This window comes from Oncorhynchus masou, chromosome 30, assembly GCF_036934945.1.
Source record: "Oncorhynchus masou masou isolate Uvic2021 chromosome 30, UVic_Omas_1.1, whole genome shotgun sequence".
Classification (NCBI taxonomy): domain Eukaryota; kingdom Metazoa; phylum Chordata; class Actinopteri; order Salmoniformes; family Salmonidae; genus Oncorhynchus; species Oncorhynchus masou.
The window spans coordinates 23,080,121-23,099,025 of record NC_088241.1 but is presented as its reverse complement, the minus strand read 5'-3'; the positions used below and the strand labels follow the sequence as shown (position 1 = coordinate 23,099,025).

Here is an 18,905-nt window from a genome sequence, read left to right as displayed (position 1 = left end):
GAGCAAGGAAACCCATGCATTTACACTAGCTGGGGACGACAAGAGCAGGGTAAATAAACCAAGCCAAGAAAAGGAGAAAAAATGAAGAGATTGAGAGATGAGAGAAACATAAAAAGCAGGTGGAGGAAAAGAACAGAAATGGCAATTTGTGGAAAAGAAAAAGAGGGAGACAGAAAGTGGGCCATGGTCCCTGGCTGCTTTAATCCAGACGCTCCTGTCAGAGTATTTAATAATATAGACCATATCACCATCAGCACATCGCAAACTCTGTACTGTGGAGTGCTGAGTGAAGGACAAGGCTCCATTACCCCATGGCTCTGTCGTAAAGCAGACACAAGCAAGCCTGCATGTACAAACACATGCACACAGGCACACACACACACACACACACACACACACACACACACACACACACACACACACACACACACACACACACACACACACACACACACACACACACACACACAGCTAAACAGCGTTGTAATGATACATAAAAGTCTGGCTGGGGTTATTTGCTATTTCCAAGCTTCCCGCCTCCGCTTCGTGGTCGTTCATCCTTCCGAATCATCAATGCCGGGGGGACCACTTCCAAATCTCTCCTCGTGCTGCTTGCCTGCTGCCTGCTAAAAGGCCATTAGCTAATTGCGTTACACTAAATAAGAAGAACCAGATCAATTACAGAGTCGGCCTGTTCTTGTCGGCCTGTTTGTCTGTGTGTGTTGAGGTTAGGTTGGTGTGATAGTTGCTACATACACAGAAATGCAGGTGTGGAAGCCCGAGTGGGTAATCCAATAATATACCTGAGCGATATGGACCGATGCGAGATCCCCCGCGAGTTTGGAGTGAGCTAATACGTGATTGCTATTCCCCGAGCTGCAAAAGCTACATGCAACATTTTTCATTATTCATCCGGTCATTCATTACTGCACCCAGGCCTTCTATCTGTCTGGCAATTAATGTGTTGCTTTTATGGCGCTTAATTAATAGCGCACTGCATCTTCATTACATCCTAAAAGAATATCAGAGAAGGGCTTGTGCAGTGTTGCTCTACTCACCAAACCATCGAAAGATGAATCACAGACACTGAGATCAGATAAGAAAGAAATTTGACTAGGTGATGTGTGTGCACCTTGACTAGGTGATGTGTGTGCACCTTGACTAGGTGATGTGTGTGCACCTTGACTAGGTGATGTGTGTGCACCTTGACTAGGTGATGTGTGTGCAACTTGACTAGGTGATGTGTGTGCAACTTGACTAGGTGATGTGTGTGCACCTTGACTAGGTGATGTGTGGGCACCTTGACTAGGTGATGTGTGTGCACCTTGACTAGGTGATGTGTGTGCACCTTGACTAGGTGATGTGTGTGCACCTTGACTAGGTGATGTGTGTGCACCTTGACTAGGTGATGTGTGTGCACCTATTGCATTGTTGTGTCTACTCAAAAATAAAAAAACACAAATAAACAAACAAACACACACACAATAACCAATTCCATAAAGCCTTGTTTGGAATAAAGAACAACGTGACCAAACTTGTCTGAATTCACAATGCCTTCTTGACAGCACGAATTGTCGTGAGGATGACAACAAGACGCGATCAAACGTACTTCACCTTTGCCTCTGTCTGTCTTCGACTGCGAAACAAAGGGCCAGATACACCGCTCTACTTCTCAAACATTTCTCAATCTGCACGTACAGTATATGTAAGGGATAAACAACAAGGGGTTATGAGTTTTCTGGGAATAATGCATGATGGGGAAGGTGACAAGGCAGTTTCCCACCCAGACTGAAGACATATCGAGTGGCTGAAGCTCTAAATGGGAGAAGGAGTGACTAACTGTAATTAATCCATTTAGCTGTGACCACAGAGCTCCACCAGGCAGGCACTGTGTGTGTGTGTGTGTGTGTGTGTGTGTGTGTGTGTGTGTGTGTGTGTGTGTGTGTGTGTGTGTGTGTGTGTGTGTGTGTGTGTGTGTGTGTGTGTGTGTGTGTGTGTGTGTGTGTGTATGTGTATGTGTGTATGTGTGTGTCCTAACATCTTAATCTCCTCAGTCACAAATCAACCACAATCTCCCCACGATGGAGAAAGCCTTTTCCCTGAAAGACATAGATCACTAGCCAAAGCCACCAGGATCAATACCATACACTGTTTAAAGCTGTGGCCTTTGACCCACAAAGACTGTTATATACTGTGGCCTATATAAAATACACTTTACAATCCTTTTTCTTAATTATGAAAGCTAAGGGGCCATACTTTGAAGGGGGTTTATTGTTGTCGTAAAACTGTACAGTGCTGTACATTTGTATCTGTTCAGAATACACAGGGTAGCCTACAGAATATGCAGGGTAGCCTACAGAACATGCAGGGTAGCCTACAGAACATGCAGGGTAGCCTACAGAATATGCAGGGTAGCCTACAGAATATGCAGGGTAGCCTACAGAACATGCAGGGTAGCCTACAGAACATGCAGGGTAGCCTACAGAATATGCAGGGTAGCCTACAGAATATGCAGGGTAGCCTACATAATATGCAGGGTAGCCTACCGAATATGCAGGGTAGCCTACAGAATATGCAGGCTAGCCTACAGGCTACAGAGGCTATATCTTCCATTGCGTCAGTTTTATTTTTTTCTACTCCCACTCAAACACATTTTAAAATTGTACTCAACATGAAAAATAGATTACCTTTCTTTTCCAGCTCTCCATCATTTGCTGTAAAGTTTAAAACTGACTTCTCTGAACAATTCTTCCTCTGAGAAAAAAACCAAACACAAGGGGGCGTGACTGGTCAATCCAGGTGTGGACTCATTACTAGCCAGTAGCTCACTTCAGCTTGATGGCCTGAGTGCTCAGCTCAAAGAGTGACAGTGATAGTGACCCATACTTGTGTCTTAAGTAGTAGGTCGTTTTGAATATTTTGGATTTCTCATTGAAAAGGGTTTCTTGTTCTCTTGGCCTTGGTCAGAGCTTCTAAACTAAATACTAAACCACATTTTCATTTCTGTATGTGTTTAGACTGGGGACTCGAGATGTAGCCACATTTTATATGTCATGCTACTCAGGCTTTTGATTTGAGCAGAGCGTATGGATTGTTTTAGTGGTGTAGGCTAACTATTTCATTCTTGAATGTTTGCGTTTGCAGTCATTATGACCTCGTTCCCACAGATCAGTGCTTCAGTTTATTATGTTGCTGTCCGGGGGTTCTGAATTTGCGATGAACCCGACTGCCCACGCTGTTCTGTGTGATAGCTTGTTGATTTGAACATTTGAAAAGTTTTGGTTGTGTACTCGGCTATTTGATTGAATGTATAAATGTTACAGCACTTTGGTTTCGCTAATAAATATGTTCCAAAGGAAACAAATGTTACTTTATCCATCTTAAGTCATTTTTTATTTAATAGGATAGATGCTATATGGCTACAGTATAGGTTGAATGTGATAGCCTGCCTATAACCAGCCTGAGGAGGCCTATAACTCCATTCCAATTCTATTCAGAGTATAGAGAAATTCATCAAATTGGAAATGAGCTATTATCAGGCTGGTTAATACAATGCATGTCTGTTGAATAAGGGAAAATCCACCCGCACTCGGCCCCCGCCCCACCTACTCAGTCAGTCAGGAGCCGCTACTGTGTTGCGGCCATGGCATACTGCATACTGCGGCGATGAGAACGTAGTATGTAGTTTAAGTATGTATTCAGACACGGCCATTGCGCGCGCGCGCGCGTGTGTGTGTGTGTGTGTGTGTGCATGTGCGTGAGGGGACTATTCAACTAATGATGCTTTGAAAGTGGGATGCCAGGCTGTTATGTGGGCAGAGTCAGAAGAAAAGAGGCCTGGATTCCTCAAAGCTCAGCATCATTAAAGGCAGCCTAATGATCTGAAAGATTCCATTTTGTTTGCTGGTATCAAGTTGTGACTTGTAAAAACAAGGAAACAGGATTCATCAGACTCTCCTCAATAGGGGTTGGGTTGCATTTGGGCATGGGTGAACACCTGGGTTGTATTCAATAGGGCACACTGTAGCAAGAAGCATCATAACGTTTTGCAACGGAAAATGAAAATGAGTGTTTCTTATGTCAAGTAGTCCTTCCCTGCTCCAGTCCGTTTTCCTCCATTTGGTGCCTAATGACTACAACCCTGCCCCTGCTAAATCCCACTGTCCTTTAACCCTGAGCAGTGCCAAAGTGTTTGAGACCACTAAGAACTGCAAAAATACTAATTGAAAGAGAGGAATAAAAGGTTGTCCAAAATAAAGGGAGGCAAATAAATGATGGGGGCTGTTAAATATCAAAGGGGAAAAGAGGAAGAGAAAAGGCCCAAGGTCCTTCTTTGTATGAATTCTCTTTCTTCTCACATCAAATTGTCCAATTAAATTCTTAGCATCAATGGCAGCTCAACCTCTTTTACGCTCTTCCCCAATAGTGTGTCAGTATTGATGATTGACAGAATTATTCTGGAAAGTGGAACGGGAAGAGGTTTATTGTATCAAGCTGAGCTATTAGTCTATACATGATTCAGCATACATAAAATGCATGCTGTAATAATGCATTCGGACATGAAATACATAATACATGTCGTAGTTATATTACAATACATGTCGTAGTTATATTACAATACTGTAAGCTTCTTGGTCCAATGCTTTCTTACTCTATAATGTTGTAGCTCGTAAGAAGTCCCACGAATGGGATTACATGTTTGTACATATACACACAGTGGAAGGAAGGTTTGGAGCAGTAGAATCGAGAGCTTTCTTCTACTGCTAAGCCCACAGCCCAGATACAGAGCACAGCAGGTTACTGTGTGATTATGATGATCCACTTTCATCTGCAGGAAATGAAATGTCTTTTTAGACTTTTAAGCTGCTGAGCAAAAAAAAAAAGACACACATGCACAGAATTTGTACACGTACACACACAAACACAGGCACACACACACACACACACACACACGCCATCTTCCACTGTAAGAGTCTTTGTAATCCGAGAATTGTGAATTAGAGGGCTTTGTCTAAATGGATTGGGATTTACAAAGACATATTGCGAGACGCAGAGCGGCCGGATTCCTTGATTACATTGGCAAGAGGCAGAGATCTCTCTCTCTCTCTTCTTTTTTTGTCAATACTGTAGTAAACATGGGTTGACATAGTAGGGTTTTTATTCCCCATAGGATCTGCTAACTCTCTGAACACAACGGGTTTGGAATGTTGAGACAGGGACAGAGTCAAGGACATTAACATGCCAGCTTAAATTCCGAGGAAAAACACGAACGTTTATAGATACTGTGTCAACGTGCGAATGGAATCGGGTCAGTGCCCATCGAATACACGACAGCCGAGATGAAATGATGATTTATGTCTGACCTCTCAGAAAGCCGCCATTGGACACACTCCAGCCATCTGACACATAAATTGTAGTCTAGCAGTTGCTATGTCGCCATGGACACTACTGCTACAATCACCCACAAGTCATGGCTGAGGTCGATATCCCTGTACTAGCCAAGATTGTACTATACTGTACGACAGAGACATTACCATGCAGCCTATGACCCTCCCAACACACTACATTACCCTGCCAGTCATGTCACTGCATAATGATGTATCTTTCAAGCTAACGTACAGTATGAAGCGATTGGTCTGATTGAGGTCGAAACTCTCACTCTATCCTCAGCTCGCATGAGCGTGTATCCTTCGCTCTCCCTCCAGGTCTGAGCAGACAGATCCCTGTATTCACATTCTGATGGATTTAAGGAGGACTCCTTGTACGACAGCGGTTGATATTAATTAGATCCGCCAACTTTCCCTGAAAGAAAATCACCTGGAGGATATTACACACACACGCGCACACACACGCGCACACGTTCGAACAGGCACGCCCAGGTCAGCTCCAGGAAGGTGATATATGTTCTATGGAGTGGATGGGTGAGAGAGAGCAGAGAGAAGATGAATAGCAGTGGGTGTAAGACAGATACAGTGGAGAGGGTAAACGCGGGGGGGGGGGTGGACGGACGGACGGACGGACGGAAGAGAAAGAGCATTGTTGAGAATGAGAGGCAGAGTGAAGAGGAGAAACCTAATTCAACACGGAGGAATTCTCAGCTTTGTGGTGATGGTGTGTGTCTTCGGCGTGGTTTGTGTGTTCGGCGTGGTGCAGCATGTGTTCAGTGTGGAAGCAAAAGTAAAACAAAATATACAAAATAAGGCTTTAGCTACAGACAAATTCCATCCCCTACATTGACACTTTCTGAAATTGTGGTAATTCATTGACACTCACAGGACTGGAGGCTGGGGGACCTATTCTCCTGTGACACCACTGACGTGGAGCCCCGACTGGCACGGGAAGAAACTGACACTAGGTCAGGTGGAGAAGACTCTTAATCAGCACCTGTCTACTTCAAGGGCATATGAATGCTCTTTCCCCTCTGTCCTCTCCCTTTCTATCTCTCTCTGTCTCCCTCTTGCTCTCTCTTTCCATCTCTTGCTCTCTTTTCATCTCTTTCTCTATATAATATCTATCTCTCACACACTCTCGCTCTCCTGAACAAATGAATGTACTTCCCTCCCCACTTCCTCTCATGGCTGCCACTGCCTCTGCTCCTGCTGCCTGCCTGCCTGTCCTCCACTCTGCTCACCTCAATTTTCACACAAGGTTAACTGAATTATCTCCCTCCCGTTCACAGCCTACTCCTGCTAGAGCAGTGGTATTCAAAGTCGGGGTTGAGACCCCTAGTGGGTTGCTGGAGAATTGCAGTGGAGTTGCCAACATATTAGTAACATTTCAAATATCTACTAACCCAAACCCTAGCTTTAACCGTAACCTTATCCTTTATCCTAACCATGTACTTAATTCATACCCTAGCCCTGACCTTAACCCTTACCCTAACCCTTATTCTAAACCTAATCCTAATCCTAATCCTAGCCCTAACCTTAACCCTTATTCTAACCCTAACCTTAACAAGCAGTTGCTTAGCAACATATAGTTTGTTGACAGTATGACCATCTACAGATACAAAAATCTGGACTATCCAAGTAAAGTATGACCGACTTATTTTATGGGACAATATAAAAAGATGATTTGAAAAATAACATTTTATTGAGTAAATGTTTGAATAGCACTGTACGTGTGCATGGGAATAGAGCAATTCAGAATACTATCACACACATACAGACAGACACACATGCGCGCACATGCACAGATGCCTCCCATTTAACAGCTTGGAGTTTCAGATGAAATCGACATGTCCATGAAGAGGAGAGTAGTTGTACAGAGTTATCTGACTTACAGAATCTGCTGGCCAAAAGTAATGGAATTTAGATGACTTCACCCTAGTCGAGTGACCTTGCGCAGGTTACAACTTGAACAAACAGTACAATAAACTTTACAGCTGCATACCGTGGACAGGTGTGTGCGGTAAACTCCAAGGCTTCTTCGGGAGGTCGCTGTAGGATAAAACGGTTCTACCTTGAACCAAAAGGGTTCTACCTGGAACAAAAAAAGGTTATTCAAAGGGTTCTCCTATGGCGACAGCCTGAAGAATCTTTGAAGGTTGTACATTGCACCTTTTTTCTAAGAGTGTTCACCAGTATACGAACAGAACAACCTGAGTGAAACAGAGCATGTAACAGAAAACAACGATTCAGCATTGTGGTTAGAGCGCTGACCAGAGAGAGCCCTTTATGCAAGGTACTTAACCTGGGGCGCTGGTTTAACTGTAAGCCAAGGGCCCCCTTGGGTCTCTATCTGCCCAGCAACAGACACAATCATACCAACAGCACTATTCATGGTTAGGGTGTTACTCTGGCCTAATCTAAACACTTCTCACTTCTCCACCTCAATCCCACAAGGAGTCGTCATTGTTCTCCAACATCAATTTACCATCAGGGGCTGCAGAATGTCCTCCAGTGAAACTGGCTCTGCTGTCCCATAATAAACTCAGGAAAAAAAGTAACGGCCCTTTTTCAGGGCCCTGTCTTTCAAAGAGAATTCGTAAAAATCCAGATAACTTCACAGATCTTCATTGTAAAGGGTTTAAACACTGTTTCCCATGCTTGTTCAATGAACCATAAACAATTAATGAACATGCACCTCTGGAACGGTCGTTTAGACACTAACAGCTTACAGACGGTAGGCAATTAAGGTCACAGTTTTGAAAACTTAGGACACTAAAGATGCCTTTCTACTGACTCTAAAGAACACCAAAAGAAAGATGCACAGGGTCCCTGCTCATCTGCGTCAACGTGCCTTAGGCATGCTGCAAGGAGGCACGAGGACTGCAGATGTGGCCAGGGCAATACATTGCAATGTCTGTACTGTGAGACACCTAATACAGCGCTACAGGGAGACAGGATGGATAGCTGATCGTCCTCTGCAATAGGCTGAGAGAGGCTGGACTGAGGGCTTGCAGGCCTGTTGTGAGGCAGGTCTTCACCAGACATCACCGGCAACAAAGTTGCCTATGGGCACAAACCCACCGTTGCTGGACCAGACAGGACTGGCAAAAAGTGCTCTACACTGACGAATCGCAGTTTTGCCCAGGGGTGATGGTCGGATTTGTTTATCGTCGAAGGAATGAGCATTACACCGAGGCCTGTACTCTGGAGCGGGTTTGGAGGTTGATTTGGAGGTGGAGGGTCCGGCATGGTCTGGGGCGGTGTGTCACAGCATCATTGGACTCAGCTTGTTGTCATTGCAGGCAATCTCAACGTTGTGTGTTACAGGCAAGACATCCTCCTCCCTCATGTGGTACCCTTCCTGCATGCTCATCCTGACATGACCTTCCAGCATGACAATGCCACCAGCCATACTGCTCGTTCTGTGCGTGATTTCCTGCAAGACAGGAATGTCAGTGTTCTGCCATGGCCAGCGAAGAGCCCGGATCTCAATCCCATTGAGCACGTCTGGGACCTGTTGGATCAAATGGTGAGGGCTAGGGGCCATTCCCCACAGAAATGTCCAGGAACTTGCAGGTGCCTTGGTGGAAGATTGGAGTAACACCTCACAGCAAGAACTGTCAAATCTGGTGCAGTCCATGAGGAGGAGATGCACTGCAGTACTTAATGCAGCTGGTGGCCACACCAGATGCTGACCACAACTTTTGATTTTGACCCCACCTTTGTTCAGGGACACATTATTCAATTTCTGTTAGTCACATGTCTGTGGAACTTGTTCAGTTTATGTATCTTGTTACGTTCATACAAATATTTACACATGTTAAGTTTGCTGAAAATAAACGCAGTTGACAGTGAGCGGATGTTTCTTTTTTGCTGAGTTTATGTACACCCCAGGTTTTCCATTAGGAACATGTTGCAGCGGACATTTGACCGGCAGCAATTTAATTTCCAGGACATTTAAGAAATGTACTGGATCCATATGCACTGGTTGAATAATAATTAGGATTTCAACCCACGGTTCTCAGAATGACAGAAATCAAATGATCTTAACGGAACATCCAACTTGGATGCAATGGCATGCCTCATTCTTACCGAATTCTGATGAGCAATTTGTAGACATTAGAATACATCGGCAGAACGTCCATAAGGATAGGGGAAGCTAATCTTTCCCTGAAGTAAATTTAATTAAATTACCAAAATATATAGCCTTATTAGCTTACTCCTATCTATATAAAAATAAATAAAATCATTCAAAATAGGCTACTACAGAAAGAAATGATTTGGCCACAGAGGATCATTAGCTTCTTTAATTAAACATTTTTTGCATAGGGCATTCAATTTTGGAAGAGTGCATCTGATTTGCATAATTCACTGTCTTTATCATTGGGTCAATGACACTTTGTTTTTGTTTTTTTAGGACAATCATTTTCTCTAAGATGGACCACGATTTATCTCTGCGCCTAACATTAAATATCTGTTTGTCATTGTGAGGAGAGTTGACCCGTTCTTCTACTGAGAAAAAGTGTAGGAGAATTGCAGGAAATGTGTTTGTAAAAGGTCATATGCACTGCACTCGATCACTGTTCTCAAAAAAGGCTATTCAGTGCAGCGCATGGTGGCTTAGAGTAGCCTAAATCTTGACTATCCAATCGAATCATCACATTGGGAATAGTAGGCTCTCTTACCTAAAGTCTGCAAATGCGAGGATGCATGGAATGCTTTATTGTAAAGATGCATTTTTATGATGAATATTAGCTTTCCCAAACTTCAAACCCACACAGCGCCTATGTTAGAATAACTGCCCACATTTACTTTTCCTAAGTCAACAAGACAAGTAAACGCCCAGCAAAATCAATAGCCTATGTCAATCTACTATATCCCCCATTGTAGAAAAGTTGCCCTATTCTATTGGTTAGATGTCATTTTGTGCTAGAAAGAATAGCATTTTCCAAACAGATTCTGGGACAGTTGTGGGACGATAGATTCCAAATTCATACAACCAGTATGCCTAGGCTACATTAAAAAAAAAAAAATAAATGTTAAAAAGCAATAAGGTTCATGCAACGGATCAGAATGTTAAGCATAAATTGTTGATAAACAAGTATTTCTTCAAATTATAAACGCAGCAATGCCGCTATGCGCTAATGTTCCTTCCGTTATGCAATTAAGCAGGAAAACGCCATTGTGAGCTGTTTCATGTGACAGAGATGAAAATATCCATTAGCAAATGAGGTAAGATCTAAACATGCAACAACTAGCAGGGATTGCTAATATGATTAGGATTGTGCATTTGGCTAATGGACAATGCAAGAAAGTTGATTTGAAAACCAATAACTACTGGTTTCAATAGTATATGGAAGTCTTCATAAAATAATTGCCTGCACGTTTAGTTGTATTTTGGCTAGGCTACTTTGAAGCAAGGTAAGAGATTCCTCATAATATATAGTCAAATGTTCAAGTTCCAAACAATGAAGTATCTGTTTTCCCATTGCAAAGTGGCGTGTGACGTACTGAAGCCTGCCTAGTTGCCTATGCACTTAAATGGCGAAAGGGAGCCTGCTTCGATTTCCAGTTGATAAATAAAAATAGTAGCTCTTTTTAACCGTGGCCATTGTTTTTTTAATTTAATTTCTTTTTTTACACTCAATTGCCTTTAGAATTGTTGTGCAATGACGGTGTTTATTAAAGCACATGTTTCACTCCAGTAGCAACAAACAGTTGTTTGAGCTGCAACAACATCTCTCGTGCTACATCTACTGTTATTTCAATCAATGAATATGCTAAAACACATTATTTCGCAATGGGATTGGCCGGCGGCAATTTTATTTATTGGCTTTTCATACTATACCAGCCAACGGAAACCCTGGTACACACACACACACACACACACACACACACCTGTACGGATCCCCCCTGTTCACTGTCTAAAGTGATTTACGTTCCCTGCTAACTTTCAGGAAAAATTGGCTTCTCAATTTGCCTCTCTTATCATGTGTGGAGGGAAAAGCAGGAGAAGAGGGGTGGCAGTTGGGGACGGATCAAATAAATATCGCTCCGGGAGACCCGTCGTGGGCCAGGCAGTGTGTAATGGGATGGCACACCGTAACACAAAAGCACTACACAACCTCAAACGAAGAATGTGAGGGAGAACACACTTCTGTACTTCACTCAACTGTATGATGTCCAAATTAGGACTTAATATTACAAGACATAGCATGTAGAGGTAATAATGGAAACACTTGAGTTAATGAGGGATACAAAGCATATTGAACCCAGCTGTTTCCACACAAGTGTGTTTCCTGAGTTAATAAGTGTCATCATGTATAAAAATGCTGGGCAGGCCATTATTTTGGCTACCATGGCGATGGATAACAATGCCTCCATCCACAGGGCTCGAGTGACCACCGAATGGTTTGATGAGCATGAAAACGATGTAAACCATTTGCCTCAGTGACCAGATCTCAACACTTACGAGAGATTCTGGAGCAGCGCCTGGGACAGTGCAATCCACCACCCATCAACAAAACACCAAATGATGGAATTTCTTGTGGAAGAATGGTGTCACGTCCCTCCAATGGAGTTCCAGACACTTGTAGAATCTATGCCAAGATGCGTTGAAGCTGTTCTGGCTCATGGTGGCCCAAAACCCTATTGAGACAATATGTTGGTGTTTCCTTTATATTGGCAGCAGTGGACGTCAGTGATGTTTAAGATTTTTTTTATGAGCATGGCCTTATTTCCATTACATTATATTAGCTGATTGTCATTCATATTCCATTCACCCAGTTCAATGTAACAGTAATAGCTTTAGGCTATTACATGATACTCAAAATGTTCCTATGCCCATCATGAGGTTGCAATAACCTAGCCTATGAATGAACGTTTACAACGTAGGTGCACACAGGTTGAGAGAAAAATTTGAGGAGGCATGGACAGACAGTGACACATTCAATACCGCCTTGCACACTCTTGCATGCATCTAGCTGATAAAGGGTGTAATCATTAGTCCAACAGTTGCAAACGAGAGTTTCTATTCGACAAATTTAGGTATGTTTATATCCATTTTGTTCCGTTTCAGAAACATTTTTCAACAGTATAGTCAGAATGAATACACCCCTGAGCACAAGTAAACACAGTTCAGTTTCATAAAAGCCACGTTGTATTCCTTCTCGCATCTATGCGCTCTCCTCCTGTCATCTTTTCCCTTCGTCGCGTGTGGGCGTCAATGCACAACACATCAGCTGTACGTGATCAAGCGAAAAAACCTTTCCAAACCAAATCATATCATAACTGCTACACGCAGCCTACATCGTTGTCACCATATTAGCAAAAGTATTGTCATAGTCAACATAGCTAATAGAACTAACATGTTAGTAAACCTGCTACAATCATGCAGTAACGTTACAGTGTACAGTCAGTAAGTAGTTTAGCACTTACACCGGCGGGCCCCGGTGGCAATACATTTGTAAAACCAAATTTACCTTGACTTGGAGGAGTTCCAGTGTTGTGTTGGATGGTCATAGCCAGCTAGCTAATATAGCTAAACCAGCGAGCTGCATTTGCTATCTTAGTAGGGGAGACTGAAAGTGAAAACAAATGTATGAAATATCTCTCTCTCGCTCTCTTGCTTCTCTTTCATTTAGGAATAAATGTATTTGTTAAAAACTATTCAACTATTTTCTTTCTCTCTCTTTGAGTCAACTACTCAACACATGTTATGCACTGCAGTGCTAGCTAGCTGTATCTTATGCTTTCAGTACTAGATTCATTCTCTGATCCTTTGATTGGGTGGACAACATGTCAATTCATGCTGCAAGAGCTGTAATAGGGTGGAGGATGTCCTCCAGAAGTTGTCATAATTACTGTGTAAGTCTATGAAAGGGGGTGAGAACCATGAGCCTCCTAGGTTTTGTATTGAAGTCAATGTACCCAGAGGAGGGTGGACGTTAGCTGTCCTACACCATGGTGCTACCCTACAGAGTGCTGTTGAGGCTACTGTAGACCATTGCAAAATAGTATGTTTTAATCAATTATTTGGTGTAGTGATTATATTTAGTGTTGTTTTATCTAAAAAGGATAACTTTTTAAATGATAAAAAAAATGCAACATCTGAAAATCACTGAGAAGGATGGTCCTCCCCGTCCTCCTCTGAGGAGCCTCCACTGATTGGCAGTTACCTTGTACAGTATGTCCTAATATGAACTTACAGCAGCGAGAAATGGCACAGAAAACAAACACAAATGCCAGTGTGATCTCTAATGTAGCTTGAGGAGTGACAGACTATGAGAAGGGATTTAAGGGATGGATGTAAGGGCTGCCTATAGCAATTTTACTCATCTGATCACATTTGCATTTCACAAGGTGAATTTAAAGTGCATTTGACAACGTCTAATCAGATTCTATCCTCATCGCAAAAACACGAGAGAGAAATGAAGGAAGATATGAGGAAAGCTTCCTAGGCAAACAGACAATTTGTGTGCCAACTTTTGATTAATTTGAACATTTACACTGCATGCCCTTTCAAAGAGCAATTTACTATAAGAAGTAAAACCATTAATAATTGCAATGGGTATAACCAATGATGACAGTTGTGTGTGAATGAATTTAAGCTTAAGCAACAGGCATCCACACCAAAGATCAAAACTGAGCTTAGTGCTATGTGGGCTGTATGGTGATATAATTTGACAATATTGATTTTACATGCTGTTCATTTCCACATATATTCATATTTCATGAACATTCCACCGAAGAGCAATGCTGTGCTTTCTCTCCCTGACTCACTCAGCCTCCAAATCAATGTCCATTAAAGCCATATGTCACTAGATTTGTTTTCCATTAATTTGGCATCAGCATGGATTGTCCCCACTTCATCTGAGCAGCCTAGAGCATCATGTCATGTACCATGCTTGGGCAGATGCTATTTTATAATCACATGCTTGACCTCCACTCTGTTCATATTACATTGGTAATAATAGATTGGTAATGCAGAGGATCACATGTGGGTGAGTTCAGATGTGTGCCTGCCACTGTATGTCTGTGACAGTCATGTGGTCATGCTGGGAAAAGGGCATGTGGGAGTTGTGAGCTGAGTAATGTTTTATACACTGTGTCTATGTGATGAGAAGTCCTGTTTCCCTGTGTGTGTGTGTGTGTGTGTGTGTGTGTGTGTGTGTGTGTGTGTGTGTGTGTGTGTGTGTGTGTGTGTGTGTGTGTGTGTGTGTGTGTGTGTGTGTGTGTGTGTGTGTGTGTGTGTGTGTGTGTGTGTGTGTGTGTGTGTGTGTGTGTGTGTGTGTGTGTGAGTTTTATGACTTTGCAACATTATTCCACACAACTTCTTCATCATTCAAACCACAGGGTCAAATCTCAATAATAAAGGAAGAGACATGTTGTTCCTGCATGGAGGGGAAAAATAGACATTGATGAATCTTACCTCCTCTCCCGTCAGGTAGTATGCAGAGAGCAGCCCACCGACGTAACGGATATTCACCTCGAAGAGAGAAGCCTCGCCGTTCTGTAAGAGAGATCACACGGTATCAGAGTTGGAATTCCCACGTTCATGACAAACCACAATCTCATAAATGACTAGTCAAAATTACTCATATTTCTATCAACAGTCGCATGGCAACACCAACCAATCAGCCGTGTGACGATATAGAGTTTAAAAACATAATCAATAATTAATAAACCTAAATATTTAATTGAGCAATAATAATGAATGACATTTTGATGTTTGCGCTTTTGAGCCAAAGAAACACGTCAGAAATCCATATGTGAAGATCTCTTCACAGTGATAAAGGTGATACAAATGAATGGCCAACGTGTTGCCCATTGAAAACAGTGGAGTTATGCATAGTTATATACATAGCCCTATAAGATTCCATTTTATATACGTTAAATAAAGACTCTAGAAAGGAATATTTCAATAAAGCCAGGGAAGAGAGTCAAAGGCTTGTGATAATGTTCGCTGCATTTTACTCACTCTCATGTCTAAGGATGTTTCGAACCACGGGGAGACTGTCGATTCTCCTCTGGCAGCCTTAGAAAATATACACCGTCTAGTTCATTGACGACTCTCCACTCTTAACTCTTTTTCGTGTTTTCTCATCACATCGCGGTCTTTCCTATTCTCTTTGTTGTGAGTTCCAGGATTTGAAAGTGGCGAAACGGTGCTAGGCTTTCCTTTTCCATCTCCTGTTATGTCTGGTTCAACACAACTATCCAGGACAGGATGGTGCAACTGGTTTAAGATTAAGCTGTCGGAATACACCATCTCAGAGTGCAATTAGTGCTCTGTCAAATCTATTATTATAGCTCCTGGAGCGATTTTGCTGTTTGCCAACGTCAGACAGAGTTTATCAGCGCACTGCTCCATATGTTATGGGAATGAAGTTAAGAGGTGTTAAGCACTAACACGTGTCCCTGAATGAGATGGCGGTATGTCACTATAATTACAGACACTCATTCTCGCCCGAGGTTGAGGTGACGATGGTGCTTATTGACTTGGAGACCCCTCAAGAAGGAAATTGCCATCTCAAGAAGCCACGATAAGGAAAGTGTAATTGGGTGCTACTGGAGAGGGTAATTACATCCAATCTAGAACCTGAGTAAAGATGTGGAGCGACTTTCTCTGGCATCATCCCAACTCTATCGTTTTCCACTATACATTTGTACACACTGTATGAGAAACTCACAAAGTAAAGTCATGTACTTTTAAAACGTTTTCAAGAGATGAGTGTTACAGTTTGACCTTCTACAAAGTTGTTCAATTCTAGTCTTACACTTTGTAATTATTAGGTAATGACTACCGGGCTAATTCTGTAAGACAAACTGCCAATCCTCTGCCATGGTGACCCAACCCAACCCGTAGAGGAGTGGCCGCTCTATAATGGACCTAAAATGGTGGTGATTAGGGACAGACTTTTCATTTGTCACCAGTGATGGCAGCACTTTGGCAAGGACAGCCATAAGGTACAATGAGGGGAATGTAACGGTGACTACGGTTCAACTGATCTGGCTCATGCTACCAAATACAAGCAAATTCAAACATCTCATAAAAGTTCATTTAGTATGAGTGGCTTATTCCAGAGGCTTCGATGCTGATTGGGTCCATTGATAACGAAATTCTATTATTATACAAGACTTTCAAAAACATTTCATTAAAATCCATTTTTGTGCTTAATTTGCTATTTGTTCTGCCAGATGTTTTCCAGTCATATATTTCCCAATATAACACTGTTCATTTGCATCACAGGGAATTATTAGGTCTTGCATCTGCGTTCCAAGACCACACACTCTCCACTGCAAACAAAGCAGATCGCCTTGGGGAAGCTCAACGCTAAAACCCATGGTAACTACTTCAACTGAAGTGTGATTAAATCTCAGCATCACACACATACAGTATTGTCATGGGAGAAACAATAAAAAACAAATAAATCCAAAGTCTCCCCAGAAGGATTTTCACAGGAATAAATAAAAAGCAATGTGTGCATATCTAATTGCTCCACTTTTCCAGTGCTGTGCAGAGTGGAAAATAAACTCAGGTAAAAGAAGGAATAAAGGCAAGCCTGTTGTTTATCATTCCCTGCCTTTCTCTCCTCCCTCTGCTCAGCAGTGCGTCTAATTAGAAGACAACACAGGGCTGTCAGAGTTAACACTCCAGCTCTAACTGCCTAGGTTTCTGCCACCCAGAAGACCTTTCTGCTTGTGATCCTCGCTCTATTGTAAGAGCACCCCCACTTCCGCTACTGTACATACTGTATATAGAAGGAGATGCACTATTCAAATAAATGATTAGTCTGGGATCGGACTGTGTCATACAAATTTGGTCAGCCGGTTAATGTCATGCAAAAGACTGCCGGTCTCACGGTAATTGATCGTTAATCAACATAAACCCGTTTGGCGTCTCCAGGCCGCCACACATACAAGCCTCTGAGGGGCGCGCCTTTATAATATCTACATTTTTAAAAGTCTAATAAATCAACTGAATATACACCATCACAATACATGCATGATTTATTTTAAGCAGGTCAATATAAACATTATGATATGAAGAAAATGTATTTCAGAAGAACAGAATATAAGTTGACCTACTGTATGTTATCTGGCTATGTGCCATGCCATTGGCAGTAGGCTTGTTCATTTAGCAGACCAGATATGCTTATAAGCCCAGTGCCATTATTTTATATTATATGATTAGGTTGCATGAATTCATAGTAAAAATAATATAATTGAATTTAGCTGAATTAAATAGAAAGGATATTTTTCCCATTCCGGAGCAAGATTGCGCACACTGTATGAAGTGGCTATGTTGAGCATAAAAGTAGTTACATGAAACAGGACCTGCAGTATACTCTAGATCTAGAGTGATTAGGCAACTTTAGTTGTGAATGATACAAACCTTAGAATGCCTTAGAAATCATGCTCAATGGGATTGAGATCCGGACTCTTCGCTGGCCTTGGCAGAACACTGACATTCCTGTCTTGCAGGAAATCACGCACAGAACGAGCAGTATGGCTAGGGTCATTGTCATGCTGCAGGGTCATGTCAGGATGAGCCTGCAGGAAGGGTGCCACATGAGGGAGGAGAATGTCTTGCCTGTAACACACAGCGTTGAGATTGCCTGCAATGACAACAAGCTGAGTCCGATGATGCTGTGACACACAGCCCCAGACCATGACGGACCCACCACCTCCAAATTGATCCCGCTCTACAGTACAGGCCTCGGCGTAACGCTCATTCCTTTGACGATAAACGCAAATCCATCCATCACCCCTGGTGAGACAAAACCGCGACTCGTCAGTGAAGAGCACTATTTGCCAGTCCTGTCTGGTCCAGCGACGGTGAGTTTGTGCCCATAGGTGACATTGTTGCCGGTGATGTCTGGTGAGGACCTGCCTTACAACAGGCCTACAAGCCCTCAGTCCAGCCTCTCTTAGCCTATTGTGGACAATCTGAGCACTGATGGAGGGATTGTGCGTTCCTGGTGTAACTCGGGCAGTAGTTGTTGCCATCCTGTACCTGTCCCGCAGGTGTGATGTTCGGATGTACCGATTCTGTACAGATGTTGTTACACGTGGTCTGCCACTTCGAGGATGATCAGCTGTCCGTCCTGTCTCCATGTAGCTCTGTCTTAGGTGTCTCACAGTACGGATATTGCAATTTATTGCCCTGGCCACATTTGCAGTCCTCATGCCTCCTTGCAGCATGCCTAATGCACATTCACGCAGATGAACAGGGACCCTGGGCATCTTTCTTTTGGTGTTTTTCAGAGTCAGTAGAAAGGCCTCTTTAGTGTCCTAAGTTTTAATAACTGTGACCTTAATTGCCTACCTTCTGTAAGCTGCTAGTGTCTTAACGACTGTTCCACAGGTGCAAGTTCATTAATTGTTTATGGTTCATTGAACAAACATTGGAAACAGTGTTTAAACCCTTTACAATGAAGATCTGTGAAGTTATTTGTATTATTATGAATTATGTTTGAAAGACAGGTTCCTGAAAAAGGGCCGTTTCGTTTT

General features: G+C 42.6%; 1 protein-coding gene across 2 annotated transcripts in view; it reads right to left on the bottom strand.

Annotated features, from left to right (window-relative positions):
- LOC135522378 (mannosyl-oligosaccharide 1,2-alpha-mannosidase IA-like) overlaps positions 1-18,905 on the bottom strand; it is a 221,143-nt gene that overhangs the window by 42,617 nt on the left and 159,621 nt on the right. For both annotated transcript variants that reach the window (XM_064948566.1, XM_064948567.1), the window contains exon 4: positions 14,821-14,901. In XM_064948566.1, coding sequence (XP_064804638.1) covers positions 14,821-14,901 — 81 coding nt within the window. The remainder of the gene's footprint in view (positions 1-14,820; positions 14,902-18,905) is intronic.